The 17,348-nt window shown below is 44.1% G+C and overlaps 1 protein-coding gene across 11 annotated transcripts in view; it reads left to right on the forward strand.

The window, feature by feature from the left end:
• Positions 1 to 17,348, forward strand: part of CACNA2D3 (calcium voltage-gated channel auxiliary subunit alpha2delta 3) — a 960,286-nt gene that overhangs the window by 466,637 nt on the left and 476,301 nt on the right. For all 11 annotated transcript variants that reach the window (XR_004300377.1, XM_032411506.1, XM_032411505.1 and 8 more), the window contains one exon: positions 12,514 to 12,645. Coding sequence is in view for 10 of the 11 variants with exons in the window: in XM_032411506.1 (XP_032267397.1) it covers positions 12,514 to 12,645 (132 nt within the window). In the remaining variant the exon portion in view is untranslated. The remainder of the gene's footprint in view (positions 1 to 12,513; positions 12,646 to 17,348) is intronic.

Consider the following 17,348-nt stretch of genomic DNA (forward strand, 5'->3'; position numbering starts at 1 on the left):
ATAGTAAATACATAATATGTCTTAGAGAACAAATATTGAAAGACTTTAAATTAAATTAAATATGTTTTAAGTAACATGTTTTTTTCATAACTATTTCTACCTTTTATGATGGGCTATGATTTTGGAACAAGCTTTATCATCTTCTTTTCACATCTTTTGTTGTTGTTGTTACTGATTCCACCACACAGCAGCCAAGCTGGCCTTCTTTATTTTGACCTGGTAAACTTTGACCTGGCATCGTGGATACCCTTGCTTTGGGACACTCCATGAGTAAGATAGCTTTCCATTCTTACCAACACTTTGTTATATGCTGATCATGGAAATGGTATTGAAATAGCAACACCTTTAAATTTACATGTCCTTTAACTCACATACAAAACAGAACCAAGCTATTTAAAGAGAATCAAGCAGACCAAAGAGTGAAATCATGGTGGATTAAATAAGAAAGTAGAATTGGATTCTAGCTGCAGAGATGGCTTGTCTTATTTCTAGGGAGCTGCTGTAATAAAATTAGTCATCAAATGTGTTAGGACTCCGAGATGTTATTGGAGTTTCAATTTACTCTGTCCTTCTGGCAGTCTAAAATACGTTCCAAACTGCTTAATCAAACTGGTTACATCTTTATTTTAGCATCTTTATTACTAGAAGATCTTCCCAAACAAGTATTTTTACAAATAGGAAAATAATGAAGTTTGGGCTACTAAAATTTTTAAAAGATTTTTCAGACTTTGACTTAAAAGCATGCTTTTATGAAAACAGTTCCAGCTAAGCATCTGTAAGTTGCTCTGTCCTTGAAGGTTTTGGAGATCAACCTCCATTTCTGAAAGCTTGTCCTTGTCATACATCATTTTTGTTGCAGCTGACTTCTTCCTCTTTTGGTGCAGTTCCTGTTAAATATGTCTGGTCTCATTGGTCTTATCTTAGTAGCAATATTTTCTTCTTTTTCATTGTTATTTGTAGCATGTAATCTGCTGGACTTGTAGCATTGTTTCCCAAGAAATACTTCTGTCTCTATTCTTTGATTTTTTTTTTTCTTTGCAAGATCTATCTTTTTTTGCATTAAACTTCCCTTGATAAAGTTCATTCTGTCTGCCATGCAATTATAGAATGCTCAGCAAACTTCTTGTACACCCGTATGGTATGGAAATGCTTCACTTGGGGAATGGTCCTGCCAAATCTAAATTCTATAAGTGAATTAGTGCTTGGAGAAATACTGAGTCACATGGGGTTTGTGACTTCTGAGATGATTTTTTGGGTGTTTGTGACCATACTGGAAACTTGGAGGCATTGTTTATGGTTTATGGCACCCTTATTTTCCTCTTCTTGCCAGTGACACCCTGAATTTCTTTTAGGGACCCATCCTTTATGGATGCTAGGCTTGAAATTGGACCCGGGGGTTAGCAGGTTTAAACAGGTCGATCAGCATGCCCCATCCCCATCCTGTGCTGACTAGTTCAGGGATGGGTCAAAGTCAATAAAAGTAAGGAGACATTTGGAGATCTCACATCCTACCCCTGAGTAAAATGGGAAAAACATGGCTCCAACTGCTACAGCAGTTTTGTGACCCTGTAAGAGGAAAATCTGGAGATGCTGGGACAAAGGCTATAGGGGGAAAGGCCAGGTGTGTGAAAGAAAGGGTCTGAGGATACAGCCAACTCAGTGGGATGCAAGATAGAAAGAAAGACAGTAACCTGGTCCTTGATGAAACCATTGGCAATCTTGGGATCAGTCTACCCCTTAACTATTCCTACCCCTCATCTTTTTAGTTCTATAGACCAATATCTTTTAAGGTATTTTGAATAGGCTGTTGGTTCTTTAAATTGAAAAGATTCCCAACTTGAAGAAGTAGAGGGTGCCTTGATTTAATTGCAGTAAAACACTCTTAAGTAATCTCCAGTTAAGCAATGTAGTGGATTAATTAATATTCTTCATTTCTGCTCCCATCAGTTAAGCACTTTGGCTGGTGTCTAGAGTGTGCTGAATGTCCACAGCTAGCAAACTACCCCAGTGCTCAAAAGGCCATGATCCTATATGCAATGATTGGCCAAGTGTTAAAAGTAGGTGTTTGATGTATTATTTTAGAAATGATTTCTTGCTTCTAACCCTTTTTGGGTAACCAATCAACTGTACATCATGATCACATCAGAGATTAAAGCGTGCACACACAAACACATACGCAGTCATTCAGCTCCATTCCCTGTGGAATGGGATGAGTTATAAATGGGGTGCCTGTCCATTTTGGTTTGCCAAGGACAGACCTATTTTATACTGGTTATCTCTATATATTAATAAAAAGGACCCCTTTCTTAAAAGTGATCTGGTTTGGATGATAAATTATATGGTCGCCCTAGTTATAATTCACGTAATAGAATTAAACCTATACCCTGTGATTTTTTCATGACAAGGGAGAGGGACAACTTGGGAGTCAGTGAGCACTGGCTACTGAGGGTCCATACACTCAATCATTTGGTCTCAATTAATTGGGCCCAAATGCTATTGTTCAGCAAAAAATAGTTGATGAAAGTATTTGCAGGATGAATGTGACCTGGTGGAAAGACAGCTGGAAGCTTATTGTTAATGGTGCTTGGTCAACATAATTGGCAGTTGGCATTATTCTCAGTGTGTATCACACTGTTTGGGAGTAGTTTGAACTTCCAGTAGTAGAGTCCAGGGGAGTTTACGACCTGCTGATCTTCACATGAAATTGGGCATCAAAAGCAAATTCCTATAATGTTCTAGCCATGTGAACCCAGCCCCCTGGTGCCATATCTCCCCTCCCCCTCCCCACCACCACTGTGTCCCTGTGAAATCAGTAATAGGGTGGGTGTGGGGAAGACTTGTACGGGAATGGCACAAAGGCCTTCCTTGGTCCTTCATCAAGGCTCAGCTCGGATCCCCCTTCTGTTGGCCCTGGCCCTCCATCTGACCTGTCTTTCCTTCTTCCTCACTCACAACTCACCTTTCATCCCTATGCACCCCATCTTTCTTACCCACAGCTAGTTTTTCAGGCTGCTGCCACTGTAACAGCTCTTAAAGGCAGTGCAGTGCAGAATTCCTTACCATGCCCCTGCCCTGGGGGGTCCCCCCCCGCCCCAAGCCAGACTCAAGGCTGCATGTTTTCTCTTTAGTATAAAGCTCAGAGCAGAGACAGGAGAGCCTGCTCTTGGTCTCTGTGTGTTGAAAACAAACACCAAGTGATTCCCCTTTGTAAATGTCCTGAATCCCCTTATCTCCCTGTGGGATTTCTCCTTCTCTCCCCTTATCTCCCTGTGGGATTTCTGGGCCTACTGCAGGAGGGATGTGTGAGTCTTCCACCCCACTGCCTTCCCCTCTGCTCCCTCTGCTTCCCTGCTCGCATGCCTCCCTCCTTTTTCCAGCCTGCAGCTCTGTGTCGGCACCAGCAATATCTCTGACAGCTCCTTAATTGCTACACGCTTTTGTGTGTTTCCCTGGCAATTATATTTCAGACCCTGTCAGGGTACCTGCTAGCCTCGGGGTTCTGTTTATATTAAATATCAATAAAAAGCTGATAGCATCAGTGCAGATGGCAGGCTCACAAAATCATATTTTACTGGGAGCCAGGCCTGTCCAGAAGATGGAAGGAAGGAATGTTTAAATTTCTTTCTCTCTTCCAAAAGGTTGAAACGAGAGGAGACTTTCTGCATGACTATCAGGGATGGGTTCTTACTGAATGATGGCAGCTCTATATTCTCTAGCTGGGTGTTGTCCTTTATTGCGTGTGACTTGTCATAATATCCGTTTTCTCCAGAATTGTTTCTTTATGTCCCCGGAACATAGGATAAGGCTTCAAATACCCCCGATATTTTTAAGGGCTGATTGACGAAACGGGTAAGATTTTATTTGGCTTTACTTTGAAGAGGAGTGGCTTTGGGGCGGAGGCTCCGAGTCCCACATCCCCTGCCCCGCCCTCCCCTAAGCAACACCTTAGTCCCTCCCCCGCTGTGTTGCCTCATCTTTTGGAAACAGTATGGGCCCTCCCAGGAGCTGTGACTGTGCTGGAGAGTGAGGGTGTGGGGCAGTTAGCACCTGTGGACGCTTAGCAGCACCCAGGAGGAAAGCCTCACTGAAGGTTTGCAATACCCCAACATGGGTGGTCCAGGGATTCCTGTTCTTACGGTTGCCCTTCTGTCATGCCGCTTAAGCATAGCTCCCATCAGTTAGAGGCGTCCTGCAAGGCTGTCTGGCAGGGATGTACATGCTGAGGACTTTTACAACAGAAAAATTGGTGTTAGCAAATCTGTGACAGTCTGGCTATTTGGGGACCCGCTTTTCCTCCGTGCCGTCAATAGAGGTTCCCGAGTGTGCGCGATCTAAGGAGCATGCCAGCTCCCCTTGGGTTCACTCCCTCTTGCTGCAGTGCTCAGGAGGACTGTTGTCCAGGCCCCGTGCTGTTTGTTGGCCACTCCCCGCATGGATCCTGGGATTTGTTGGCCACTCCCCGCATGGATCCTGGGACGATGAAGAGGAGGGCTCCTGCCGTGGCGGTCAGAGCGTACAACCTGGCCCCTCCCATGTTTGCTGAGCTCGTCCTTGTTCAATACCACTGGCTTTCTCCTGCTGCCATCCTAGTGCAGGCCCTGTTATGGCCCCCTTGAATGACAGCAGGAGCCTCTACACACTCCCTCCACCCTCGCCCACCTGCCCCTGCTTGGTTGCTCTCCAAATGGCAAGGGTATTACCGCCCTCCCTTCAAACCCTCCAGGGACCTCCACCGTTCTTGAGATTGACAGCAGACTGCAGACCAGGGTCTTCAGGGCCCTGCTGGGTCCCCTAGCCCTGACTCCTCCCACCTGTTGTGGGTATTTAAACTTGCAGTTGACAATCCCAGCAGCACCTTGCCCCCTCCCCAGAATGCCTATTCATTCTGAAGATTCCATCTCCCCCAAATCTGTGCTAGCAGGACCTTCCCTAAGAGCATGTTTCCTTACATTGGGTTTTGCCCCTTCTTGTACTAATCATGGCTGTAATTTCATCCATAATGAGATAATTATTGGGTTCTCTGCTTCCGCCACTGGTCTATATGCTTTATTGGGTTAAAGGCCATGTCTGGTTTTGCCCACTGCTTTATCCCCAAATCCTAGCATAGTATCTGGAAGTCAGCAAATATTTTCTGAATGAATGAATGAATGAATGAATGCATACTATACCTAGTACATGATTTATACCCTTTAACCAGCTTGTCCAATGGTAGTAGAATTAGCTACTACAAGTGGAATAATTAAAAGACAAGAAAGGAGAAGCCTCAGTGAGCTTGGCCAGGGTGCAGATGTGGGTGGATGCTGGAGACTGGACAGGAAGTGGATTTGAAAAGGGATCCTGGGCCAGAACAGAATGTCTTGGGGCACCAGGCTGTGGGGTGCAGTCTCTGCATGAAGGGTTAGCAGGAGCTACTGATGCTTCCAGAGCAGGCTGAGTGGTCTGGCCATGTTATGTGGCACAGATTTTTGAGCAGGATGCTAACTTCCAGAGAACTGTGAGGGTCTTGCAAGGCTGGTATTGTTCTAGGGTGGCTCTGTGCTGACCCCATCTCGGAACCTGTCAACCATGAGACCTGTTCCCTTTCCAATGAGAGCAAATCCTCAGGAAGGAATGAGGCTCTGGTTCTTCAGCTTTTTGTTAGAGACCTGAGGAGAGACTCAGTTCGTGGGAAAATAATCTCTTACACCCCCGTCAAATGAGCAGTTTTAAATTAGTGAACACCAGCTTAACTGCAATTTATAAAAAAACACTGTTTTAGAATCAGAAGTCCCTTGAGATGTGCTTATCTTCACTCTACAGTGTCTTGTAAATGTCCCCTCTGTGAGCAGACCCCAAATCCAAATGCTGATGGTGACGAAAGAAAGACCCTTACTGGTAGCTGTGCAGCAGAGAACCCAAGGTGGATGCTTTAGGGTACTCTTGCAGAGGGCTCCCTATTGGTCCCCAGCACTACCTTATCTTCATTCACCATGTCCTCTTCAGCTCAGGCACAGGTCCTGAGCATGAGGTGCAAAGATGCTATGTCTGGACCCAAAGACCCCCCTGATCCCAGCCACTTTCTCCAGGGACCACCCACTTCATTCATTTGCTGGGGACAGGCCGCCTGCGGTGAGCCACATGTTACCTGGTGTCTAGACCATGAGTCCTGTGCCTCCCCTTTCTCCCACCCTCTACTTACTGCCTGGGAGGCAGTAAATGAAGTTCAAGGCCTCTGCTCAAGTCTTCTTTCATCTCACAGTTTAGACAAGGAACTTAGCTAATCTCTCCCTTGGGCAAGGCGATGTACTGGGGAAACGGACTTGGGTGCTCTGAGAGCCGGTCAGTTTCCACATGTGGAAAATGGGGTGGGAAGAGTAATTTGTGGCTGTCCTGCCTGGGACGTGGCACATCACAAATGTTCCGGAAATGGCAGCCTCTGCTGCTGTCCTCATCATCGTGATATTTTTATTTCTATTATATAATTATATAATTTTCCTCTTCTCCAACAAAGACTTGGGGATGGTTTGTTCCAGAAGGATAAGGAGTGACAAGGAGGAAAGAATGCAAGTTTCACCACAAAATTTAAAATATGTTAAAAGAGGAGGGCTATTTAAGTTGATAGATCTAAGGCAAAACAAACAAAATCAAGCAAACAAGGGGAGTCACTGACATGAAATCCCCCTGGGGAATTAACCCTGACATCTAGCTCCCAGAGACAACAGTCTGAGGGAGTCTAGAGCACCTTCTGGGATTTGCCAGAGTGGTAGGTGTGTTTCCCATTCCTTTTGCTCTCCAGACCCATGCAGAGTGCTTTAGCATCAGACCATGAATCCTCCTCATCCCTTTGGTTTCAGAACTGCCAGAAATTGGCTCCAGCTTTGTGAAAAGCAACCTGCATTTAATATCTAGCACGTCACTAAGTTTAGTAGAAGGGGAAATGTTTGGCAAATAAATCTATTTTATAATTCAACACACATTAATGGCTATTTTCCAATACATATAAGTGCTTGATAATTAGCATCAAAACTAGTCATTATTTAATCTATGATCTATTTAGAATGAATGCGAGAGATGCCGTTTCCTTGCTGAAATGGGAGACATGAAGACTGTCCAGCCATTCTCCTCTGGTATGTGGTCCAATGTGCAGCACTGAGCAAAGCTCCTATGTGGGCTCAGTACACCCAGCCCTCCCTGTGCCTGTTGTAATTTCACGTCCAGGAGACACACATCTTGAAAGACCTTTAGGAAAGCCTGAAACCCTTCCTCCAGCTTGGTCTAGACAGGAAATAACCCCCTTTACAAGCACCACCTTTAGAAACCCCATTGAACATGAATTCAGACCCTTCAAACAATGGTTTTCGGGTTAACAGTAGTTTGTAATTCTATATTAGCCTGTAATTATTCATGGACACTCAAATTCACTAGAAATGGACTTGTGTTTTGTGGTAGAAAATGTCAAGTTTAAATTAATAACAGTGCTGCTCATTCACTGGAGAATAAATGATATTGAGAAAAAAGATGGCATGCATATCCAGGGACTTTGAGGTCTAGAGAGGAGACTCAAGTGCTAAGGCATCTGTAAAGATCCTGATTGCTCGATGGAAGTAGGCTATGACAGCTGTAGATTTCAGAAGATAAGAAATTTGCTTTTTGAACCATGAATAAAAGTGTGGTGGGCCTTGGCACTGGCAGAGCACAGATTATGTCTGCCAGAAACCGTATGCCTGGCAGGAAACTGTCCATCTGCTAAGACCTTCACTGTGGCCTGCCCATCTTGCCAGCCCCACTTGGAATGTTGTCCCCTTGCTTATGGGGCCCCAGGGACACTCACTGCCTTGCTGGTCCCCAGGACCCAGATTTCTTCCTGCCTCAGGGCCTTTGCACTTGTTACTCTGCCTTGAAGCTTTTGCCGGCCAACGTGTTTTTGAACTGACAAATTCTCAGCATTCGGGTCTGTCCTCAAAGTAGTCATCTTGGACCACCCAATTAGAGTAACTCCCTTTTCCCCTTCCCACACATGGGGACTCTCAGCCTCCTGTCCCTTTTTATTTTCTTCATCACACTCATTTCTATCTGGAGTCCTCATTTACTTGCCCATTGTCACCCTCCTCAGACTGAAATGTCAGCGTCATGGTCTATCTGGTTCGCTGCTGAATGCCTGATGTAGTAGGTGCTCAGTAAATGTTCGTTGAATGAACAAATGAATGCCAGAGTCATCAAGAGCGTCTTGTCCTGGTAATTGGAGAAAGGGAGGAAGAGGTTTAGGTAAAGTCTCACCTGGATAGCCCTAGGACAGCTGAACTGCCCTGGGTGGGGAGTTGGGGACTCACCCCAGAGCTGTGACTGGTGATGTACCTGTGGACGGTAATGGAGCCCTCCCCCTGCTGAGCACCTTCTGTACCTTGTCTCAGAAGCCTTTGAGCAAGAGCTGCTCTGATTCTCCTTCTACCAATAAAGACACTGGGGCTCAGGGAAGGTAAGTCACAAGCCCAAGGCCACTAACTAACAGGTGCCAAGTGAGGTCTCATATCCAAGACTCCAACTCCAAAGCCTGCATTTCAGACTGGTGTGCTGCACTATTAGGGTGCTTCCCAGGGATTCTTGCTGCAGAGAACAGGGATAGAAGAAGTGGGAACTCTTCCTGGGACCTTATTTATATATTTGCTCATGCATGGCATAAATAATGGCCATGTTTATGGACCATTTTGGATGTGCCAATTGCTGTGCTAAGTGCTTTACATCCATTAATTTGCTTGAACCCAAAGGGCTGATTGACTCAGAAGGATGGACCTTCGGATGACAAGGGGGGCTACTCATTCAAAGATAGAGAACTGAATTGGAAGGGTGTGTGAGTGTGCAGAGAGAACATCAGCCTTCTATAACATCAGACAACCCCCATGTAGCAAAGTGCAAACTTGTTGGAGGATGGGGAAACACAGATGAGAGCAGTTCTTTGGGTGGAAATAAAATAAGGGAACTATAAATGTGATTTTTGATGGGTTATAGGATATATCATAAAGGCAAAGCAGGGATGTGTGAGCCGCTTTTCAGATACAAATTGCAAGTAGATCACAAAGGGGGTGTGGGACTCTTACTTTCTAAACATCTGCTAGTAGTCTGTTCTACTAAAAGCTGAACATCTGATAAATTTCTGACTGGCATCAGAGGTTAATTTAATCTCTCAGGAGGTAGAGGAAGCAGGAAGCAAAACTGCAATTCCTGAACTTCATATTGACCACTATGAATAATAATTTGGTGCTGAATGGACAGGGATGTTGGAGAAAATGGCCGTGTTACATGGAGTTCACTTTATTGAGCAGGAAACGGTGGGCATTGACATACACTAGGCATTAAGGGAAATGATTTCAACCCAAATTAGAGCATTATAGTAGGACCCATTGACAGAGAGATTGGGAAGAGGCAGAGATTGGGAAGAATGGTAAGCTCATAAAATTATAATGCAGACATAAGAATCTGAATTGTTTCCATTAAAAGGCCTTTAAACATCCTTCACTAGGAAAAAGGCCTACACTCACTAAACTCAGATTTTAAAAAGAATACATAAAAATCACAAAATATGGGTATATTATATAGTATAATTAAGGGAGTATGAATACATGTAGTGGGTCTAATGGTGGCTCCAGAAGATATGCCCAACTCCTAACCTCCAGTACATCCTGCAAATGTGACTTTATTTGGACATAGGGTCTTGCAGATATAATTAAGTTAAAGATTTTGAGATGAGATCATCTTGAATTTAGGGTGAACCCCAAATCCAGTGACTGGTTTCCTTAAAGAAAAGGAGATATGACACAGAGGTACACAGAGGGAAGGCCCCATGTAGACGGAGGAAGAAATTGGACCAATTGTGTCTCCAAGGCAAGAAACACTAATGGTTGCTGGTGACCATCAGAGGCCAGGAGAGAGGCTTGGAACAGAGTCTCCTTCAGAGCCCGCAGAAGGAACCCATCTTGCCAATACCTTGATTTTGGACTTCTGGTCTCCTGAATAAACTTTTGTTGTTTTAAGTCACCCAGTTTGTGGTAATTTGTGGTAGCAGCCACAGGAAGCTAATACAGTACATTAGCCCCCTAGGAAGATTCGGGGTGGGAGTGGAGCCAAAGCTCAGATTAATCTAAGACTCCTGAAGAACCCCAAATGAAGCAGCAGGGGGAGGGGGCCTCTTCAACAAAGTTTGAAACAAAACGCAATCAAAGAAAAAGGGAAACTTGCTGCTTAGGAGGATGCTGTTGTTTTTGCAGGTGACCTTAAGACAGCACCTCTGCTCAGCAGCCATAGAGGAAACATGAAGCCGGGGTGCTGGTCCACAATGTCATGTTCGTCAGTGGAAGGAACTGGGGACCTGGCTACAGGGGGTGTGATGCGAGGCACTGAGCCTTTGGGCTATTTCATTTCTGCTCTCTGTCAACCATGTTGGGAAAATGATTTTTAACTTTTTTTTTAACCCAGATATTTAGATGAAGTCCTCATTTTATAATGTTATCATTTTCATGTTTCTTTTTTTCATCTTTCTCTCTTTTTAAAGATTTATTTATTTACTTTAGAGAGAGAGAGAGAGCAGAGGGAAAAGCAGAGGGGGAGAGAGAGAGAATCTCAAGCACACTGCCCGCTGAGCACAGAGCCTTCTGTGAGGGGCTCTATCTCAGGACCCTAAGATCATGATCTGAGCTGAAATCAGGAGTCAGCCACTCAGCTGACTGGGCCACCCAGACTCTCCTCTTTTTTTCATCTCTTAGATGACGAATTATGGACAGTAATTCAAGATTTTCCATTCTATGAAAATTGCTTGCTAAGCAAAATTGTGAAATCAACACACTGTGATTACTTTATGAGCCAGAGGACGTGTTATCTCAAATATCTGATCAAACAGGTGTGTGTAACACAGCCCTCATTTTAACTAGACCATATTTTTAGCGATTCTACTTCCCTTGTTCACCATGCCCTGGGAAGATCAAAGCCCCCTTTTTTTAAAGAGGCATAATTTCAGAGTGAGATTTAGTGTCCAAACGATTGGTGAAATAATCCTCTGACCATCACCATTCCTTTTGCATTTCTGAAGGTGCTCACAGTCCCCCAAGGGGGCAATCTTAGGTTTCTAGGACCACCTGAGGGCATGGATAGCCTTTTACTACCCCCAAAGAACCACAGTCAAGAAAAACAATTCTCTAACTGGAAACCGTTTGACTCCTTAACATGTCGAGACAGTGAGTGAGCAAAATGGAATTTTTGCTTCTAATTGTGGAAAGTTTTTATATGATGGCAACATAATTGAGGCCACTGATGGAGGAGGCAAGAGCCATGGAGTTTTCAGTGTCATTATTGTATTTACCTCTTTGTGGATTAATTTAAGTGGCTTTTGTAGCAAGGAGTGAATCACAGTAATTATTGTCAAGCTTGCACGGGAACAATAAAGGGTTCCATTTTCCAGGATTGTGAGGATAAAGTCTTTCTCAAAATTACTTTGTGGTAAAAGGTTGAATTGGTCATTTTCACTCTCCCAGCCTATGATGTGGTTTATTATAGTTTATAAGAGTTTGAGCACTTACCCTTGAGATGAGAGTCAGAATCCCACTTGTCTATGGAATCTGGGTAAGTGATTTGAAAGAATAGGCAGGCTAGAAGTAAGACAATACAAGATGCCATGTCTGTCCACTGGGTCAGGCGCCATTTTGTGGGCTCTGTCTCATGCCTCTTCTGATGAGCATCTTGGGGCAGCAGGCTGGCAATGGGCAGGCCACGTGGAGGAGGGATGGGGTGCACTGGTGCCAGCAGTGAGTTTCCTTATCACTATACCTAATGTTCATGAACATTTCTAGCATTATTTTGCTCATTGGTTTACTATGCCACTTGAGGACTGGCAAACAACCTTTGTTTTTATTCATTCACCCATCCATCCATCTCTTCATGCGTCCATAAATGGTTGGAATTTCTGCCATGTCCTGGTCAAAGGGGGTATAGCGGAAGACCAAGGGAATTGGTTCCTGCCCTCCCAGAGCTCACCATCTACTGAACAAAAGAAGTAGAGAGATGCAGTTATGTAACTCCAATTTACTTACTTATTTTTTTACAAGCAAACTTTGAAGTCAGAGGTAGAGAGAATTGGAATGGGACAGTGTTGGCTGAGGTCATTGCAACGAGAGAAAACACATTTTTCCTGTTTTTAATGCTGGGTTCTGACTCAGGAGAGGAAAAGGTGGAAAATAACACTAAGAAGGTCGCTCTTTGCTTTCTCAAGAACTCTGTGCTGTGCAAGGTTGAAAGTTACAAATACAGGGATGTGTTTTTCAAGTAAGGAGTCCTCAATAAAGGCTCCTGGGTGGCTGTGGGGACTTGGGCAGGATGAGGAAGCCCTAATGTATGGAATTCCCAGGAGCTAAACATTTGGAGAGCTATAACTTTCTTCACAGCTTTCCGCAAGATGAACGTCATGCTGCTATCTGCCAGTTCTGAGGGATGCCCGCCGGGGTTCTCTCTCACTTTGGTTTGTAACATTCCTCTTCCCTTTCTTTTCAGACCCAGCAATCGTCAATGGGGTTTATTGGTCCGAATCCCTAAACAAAGTTTTTGTCGATAACTTTGATCGGGACCCCTCCCTCATATGGCAGTACTTTGGAAGTGCGAAGGGATTTTTTAGGCAGTATCCAGGTGAGTATCCCTGCCTTGAGAATTATGATTGAGATTAATGATCCTGTGATATTTTTCTTTTGTGTTCAGGGTTAAATTTTTTTTCCCCCTCCTATTAGGAGAAAATGAACGATTAAATTCATATCAGTTAAATCTCTTGTCAGGTAGACATGGGAGCATGGCATCCGCACACACGCAACATGTGTGTACATGTGTGTGAGACGCACACACACAGGCACTTAGATCTGCATAGGTTTCCACGTCTTAATAGAGCAGTTTATAGAGCTGCCACCAAAAGTGAGAATTGGAGTGTGAGACATACCAAATTTGATCTTTCTGGACAAGAGTTTGTTTTTATTACTATTGACTACTACAATTCTTATCGTTGTTGTTATTACCGTGGAAAAGAACGAGTCATCATTGGGCTGAATTAAATTCTGACCGAAGGTGTAAGAAATGGAAAATTTGAACTTAGGTTTTCCCACTCCAGAGCTGACCACCCTCGGGGGAAGAGCTTTGCGATGGCCAAAGCACCACTGAGGTCAGCAACTCATCCTTAGGGCCACCAATCGCACCCTCAAATGGGTATGTTTGTCAGTTTGTTCATCATACCTTTGGAGCAGGTGTTCCTTCTGAGGCCTCCTGAGCCCTCTGCTTTGCAATAAGAATTTAATTCTGGCTTGGTTTGAATTTTAATTAAGAAGGGAAGTTTTAATTTTGCTCACAAGTTGTGAAAACAGGACTCGAGGCTACAATCGTGCCAACATCACAGCTGCAGAAATTAACAAGCTCAACCTAAAAGAAGGAAAAAAACGCCCTGCATAATCTTGGAGCAATTAAGTGGAGTCTTTTATGTTTTCATTAAGTAAGACTAGGCACCTGATGTCTTCCCACTTTGAGGCACAGAGACCGTCAGCCTCCGCCTCGAGGAGCCGTTTGCCCTGCACACAGCATCTGTCCCCTGAGACTTGCCTGCCAAGTGTCTGCTTTGCCAGATTATTCAACATTTCCCAAGAGCTGTGTTCAGCAGGGCATGCATGGTTCCTCCTGGAGCTCACGGATATGTAAACAATAAGCATCCTAGTAAAGATAATGTTATAATAAACAGTGGCCTATTAAAGTTCCAGTGTCACCAAATTGCAATCTGCTTTGATACCCTCCACAGAGAGTAAATTTAATGCAGATGTTGCTGCAAATCAAGTGTGGTGGGGGGCTGATCCATTGAGGAAGCCACAGGGAACTCTTACCATCTTACCATGTGGCATTTGATTCAAGGTGGAGCCGATAAGAAGAAACCACAGATCATTTGTTGTCTCCGCCAGCAGGAAGTCCTCCAACTATGGTCGTGAGGAAATTTGAAAAAAATGAAAATAAGAGGTGCATTAGTCATCTCAGGCTGCCGTAACAAAATACCACAGACTGGGTGGTTTAAACAACAGATATTCATTTCTCATAGTTCTGGGGGCTGGGACGTCTGAGCTCAAGGTGTTGGCAGATTTGGTTCTTGGTGAGAGCCCTCTTTCTGGCTTTCAGATGGCCACCTTCTCCCTGTCTCCCCACGTGGTAAAGAGTGGAAGCTCGGGTATTTCTTACTCTTCGTAGAAGGGCACTAATCCCACGGGGGCTCCATCCTCATGACCTCATCTAAACCTCATTATCTCCCAAAAGGCCCCACCTCTTCACACTATCACATAGGGTAATGTTAGTCTTCAACCTATGAATTTTTGGGGGCATGGGGGGGGCAACTTCACTCCATAACAAAAAGGAATCCTCATGAAGGTTGTATGTAATAGGGGAGACTAATTTAATTTACATACAAGGTTTTTATCAGTCAGAACGGTGGACTGAGAAATGCTTACCATTTTTATGACATTTGTGGCAGAATTTTGACTTTATAAAATTCCTGCATCTTTTCTTTGTTAATAAAGACATGAGTCACAGTCCTCCTAAGGGGTTTCACTGCCCTGATAATGCCTTGTGCTCACTCAGTGCTTGGTTCTGAACAGAGAACAGCACACCTCTTGTCTCTTGGACATAAAATGATCATTAGAAGAGTGATCCATGGACATTTTTTGCTAGGATTTCTTATTTTCAGGATACTTCTTTCCATGTTTAGAGTGGTATAATAGTGTGAATCAGTGGTAAGTGTGCATGTCCTTAAACAGAAAGGATAGTTCTTCATTCTTACGTAAGTGTGTCCTGAGTTCTTAGTTTGTTCCAAGCACTATGTGAGGTCCAGAAGAGAAAATGGTGAACTTAACAGATAAGGTCTCTGCCCTCATGCAGCTCCTGCTTTGGGGAAATGCATTCCTTAGGGATTTGGGTTTCAAGTGACAGAAACCCCATTCCAGCTAGCTCCAGCAAGGAATGCATTTATTGGCTCATGTAACTTGAAATCTAGGGAATGTGTTGTTCTGAGACACAGCTGGGTCCCAGTATTCAGCATTGTCATTTGGATTATGAATCTTTCCTTTCCCTTTTTTTTTTTTTTTTTTTTAAGATTTTATTTATTTATCTGACAGAGAGATAGCAAGAGAGGGAACACAAGCAGGGGGAGCGAGGGAGAGGGAGAAGCAGGTTCCCCGCTGAGACCTTTCCCCTTTCAACACCACCTTTCTCTATTCTGACCATGTTTCACTGGCAGGTGATCCCCTAGTGATGGGGAACATGGCTGTGTACTTGCAGGATTATTTTTCAATTATGGTCGCAGAAGAAGAGAGAGAATCTGTCCCAATGGCTTAGATGAAAGTCCCAGGATTCGTCTGGTCTGGGTCATATGCCCCCACATCCTTAAGTGAGGGAGCCTGGACAGTGGGAAGCCTAGCCATCTGAAACCATGGGGATTGGTCAGGATTACTATGGCCTTGCCTGGAGGGGATCCTAAAGGAAGGAACAAGGACCACCAGGGAGACAGAGACAGGTGAACAGGTCATGATGGTATAGTGTGTTTCATGCTAAGATTGGGGAAATAGAAGATGCTAGGCGATCACTAAGAAGGAGCACAATGTCAGCTTCTGGGAATTTTAGTAAACATCAGCTTAGTAGCATACCTGTCATGGTGTTTTCTCTTTCTGTATAGATTTACCTAGGCCTCCACAAGCTCACCGTAGGTCCTGGGGGCATGTGGCAACACTTCCATGTGCTGTCCTTTGGATGAGGTAGTGTTCTATGTCTACAATGTCTGATATGGTAACCACAGGCCACATGTGCCTATTGAGCATGTGAGATGTGCCTGATGAGACTGAGGAACTAAAATGCGAATTTTATTTAAATTGAATTAATTTAAATCTAAAATTAAGTCGCCACATGTGGCTAGTAGCTATCACGTTGAACAGTGTAATTCTATGGGAAAAGACTTTTGTGGTCTGATACCCAGTTTCCAAGGTACTGGTCTACCTTTCAGTGCCTGTATTACAAAAAGGTCTCACTGAACAGAGAGAGAACACAGAGCCTCGGGGAGGCTCTCCTGAACACCAGCAACCACCACAGCAACAAAATACTAGTAAAGGGCCTGTGAGCTCTGCAGGATTGGTTACTCAGGCCTTATCGAAGCTCCGTTTATTTCAGTGTCATCCTTGGGAGTCTTCGGGGGTGCCATTAATATTAATGTCATATTAATATTAGTGCTAGTGCTAGTGACTCCCATTTATTGAGCACTGTGCTGGGTGCTTACACAAGCATTGTCTGATTTAATCCTCACAAAGATCCTGTGGGCTGGAGCTACTATAATCTACATTTTACCAATGAGGAAACAGACCAGGAGGTTAACTGACCAACCAAGTCATACCAGCGGGATGGGAGGGAGTTGGTGATGGTGTTAATATTTTCACCACCTCTTTCATGCTTTGTTCTCATGGCAGTTCTTACTCTATAAAATACGAACTCTGCCCTGCAATCCTGAGCCATCAGGCTTTCAGTCCCCATCTCCTTTGCTAGGATATCTGCCTCAGGAGGACAGAGACATTTGGCTATCACTCTGTTACCATCCTCAACCTACATATTAGTATGTATTTGTTGAATGAACGAATCACTCAGTAGATCAGAGTTTACGCCTGTCACACTGGTAGTAGCAGCCCTGCCTCCTCAGCTACAGTAGAGCTGCTGCCTCTCTGGGAAGCTGGTCACCGGCTACAGTCTGGTGGGACGCAGTGACCAAGTGGGGAACTGGCATAATTACAGCATAGAGCTATGGTCCTTTTCTTTTCTCTACTGCTCCCCTTCCTCCAAGTCTTCCCAAGCCAATGACTGCATCATTCTTTTTATTTTGAAATTCATGCAGCCAACCTGGGTGGCATCCCAAAAAGGCATACTGTCAATCCCAGAAATTATATAGCTCATGGAGGTGCTTCTTGGTTAAGTGTCGATTTCCCGGTTCTGAAAGATTTAGGATGAGCCAACTATTATTTCTCTGGGATTTGAAGTTACTTGAACATATTCAAAATATCTGTGTGTAAAAAAAATTATATCCTGGAAAGTTGATATATCCTAGGGAAGATATACCTAAGAAGTACCATCTGGGGCAGGGTTTCCTGAAGTTTGTCTCCTAAAACATTTTGTTGTGAGATTGGAAAAGGAAGGGCTCAGTGGTCAGTTCGCTTGGTCAGTGCTGCCTCTGTCGATCCAGTTGTAGAGATTCAAAATGACATGAGCAGATTAAAGGCCCTTAGGTGTCTTTCCCATGCAGAGCATAGAAACCAGTTTTACTTTTATTCATTTAACTCATG

This window comes from Phoca vitulina, unplaced genomic scaffold, assembly GCF_004348235.1.
Source record: "Phoca vitulina isolate PV1807 unplaced genomic scaffold, GSC_HSeal_1.0 scaffold13, whole genome shotgun sequence".
Classification (NCBI taxonomy): Eukaryota; Metazoa; Chordata; class Mammalia; order Carnivora; family Phocidae; genus Phoca; species Phoca vitulina.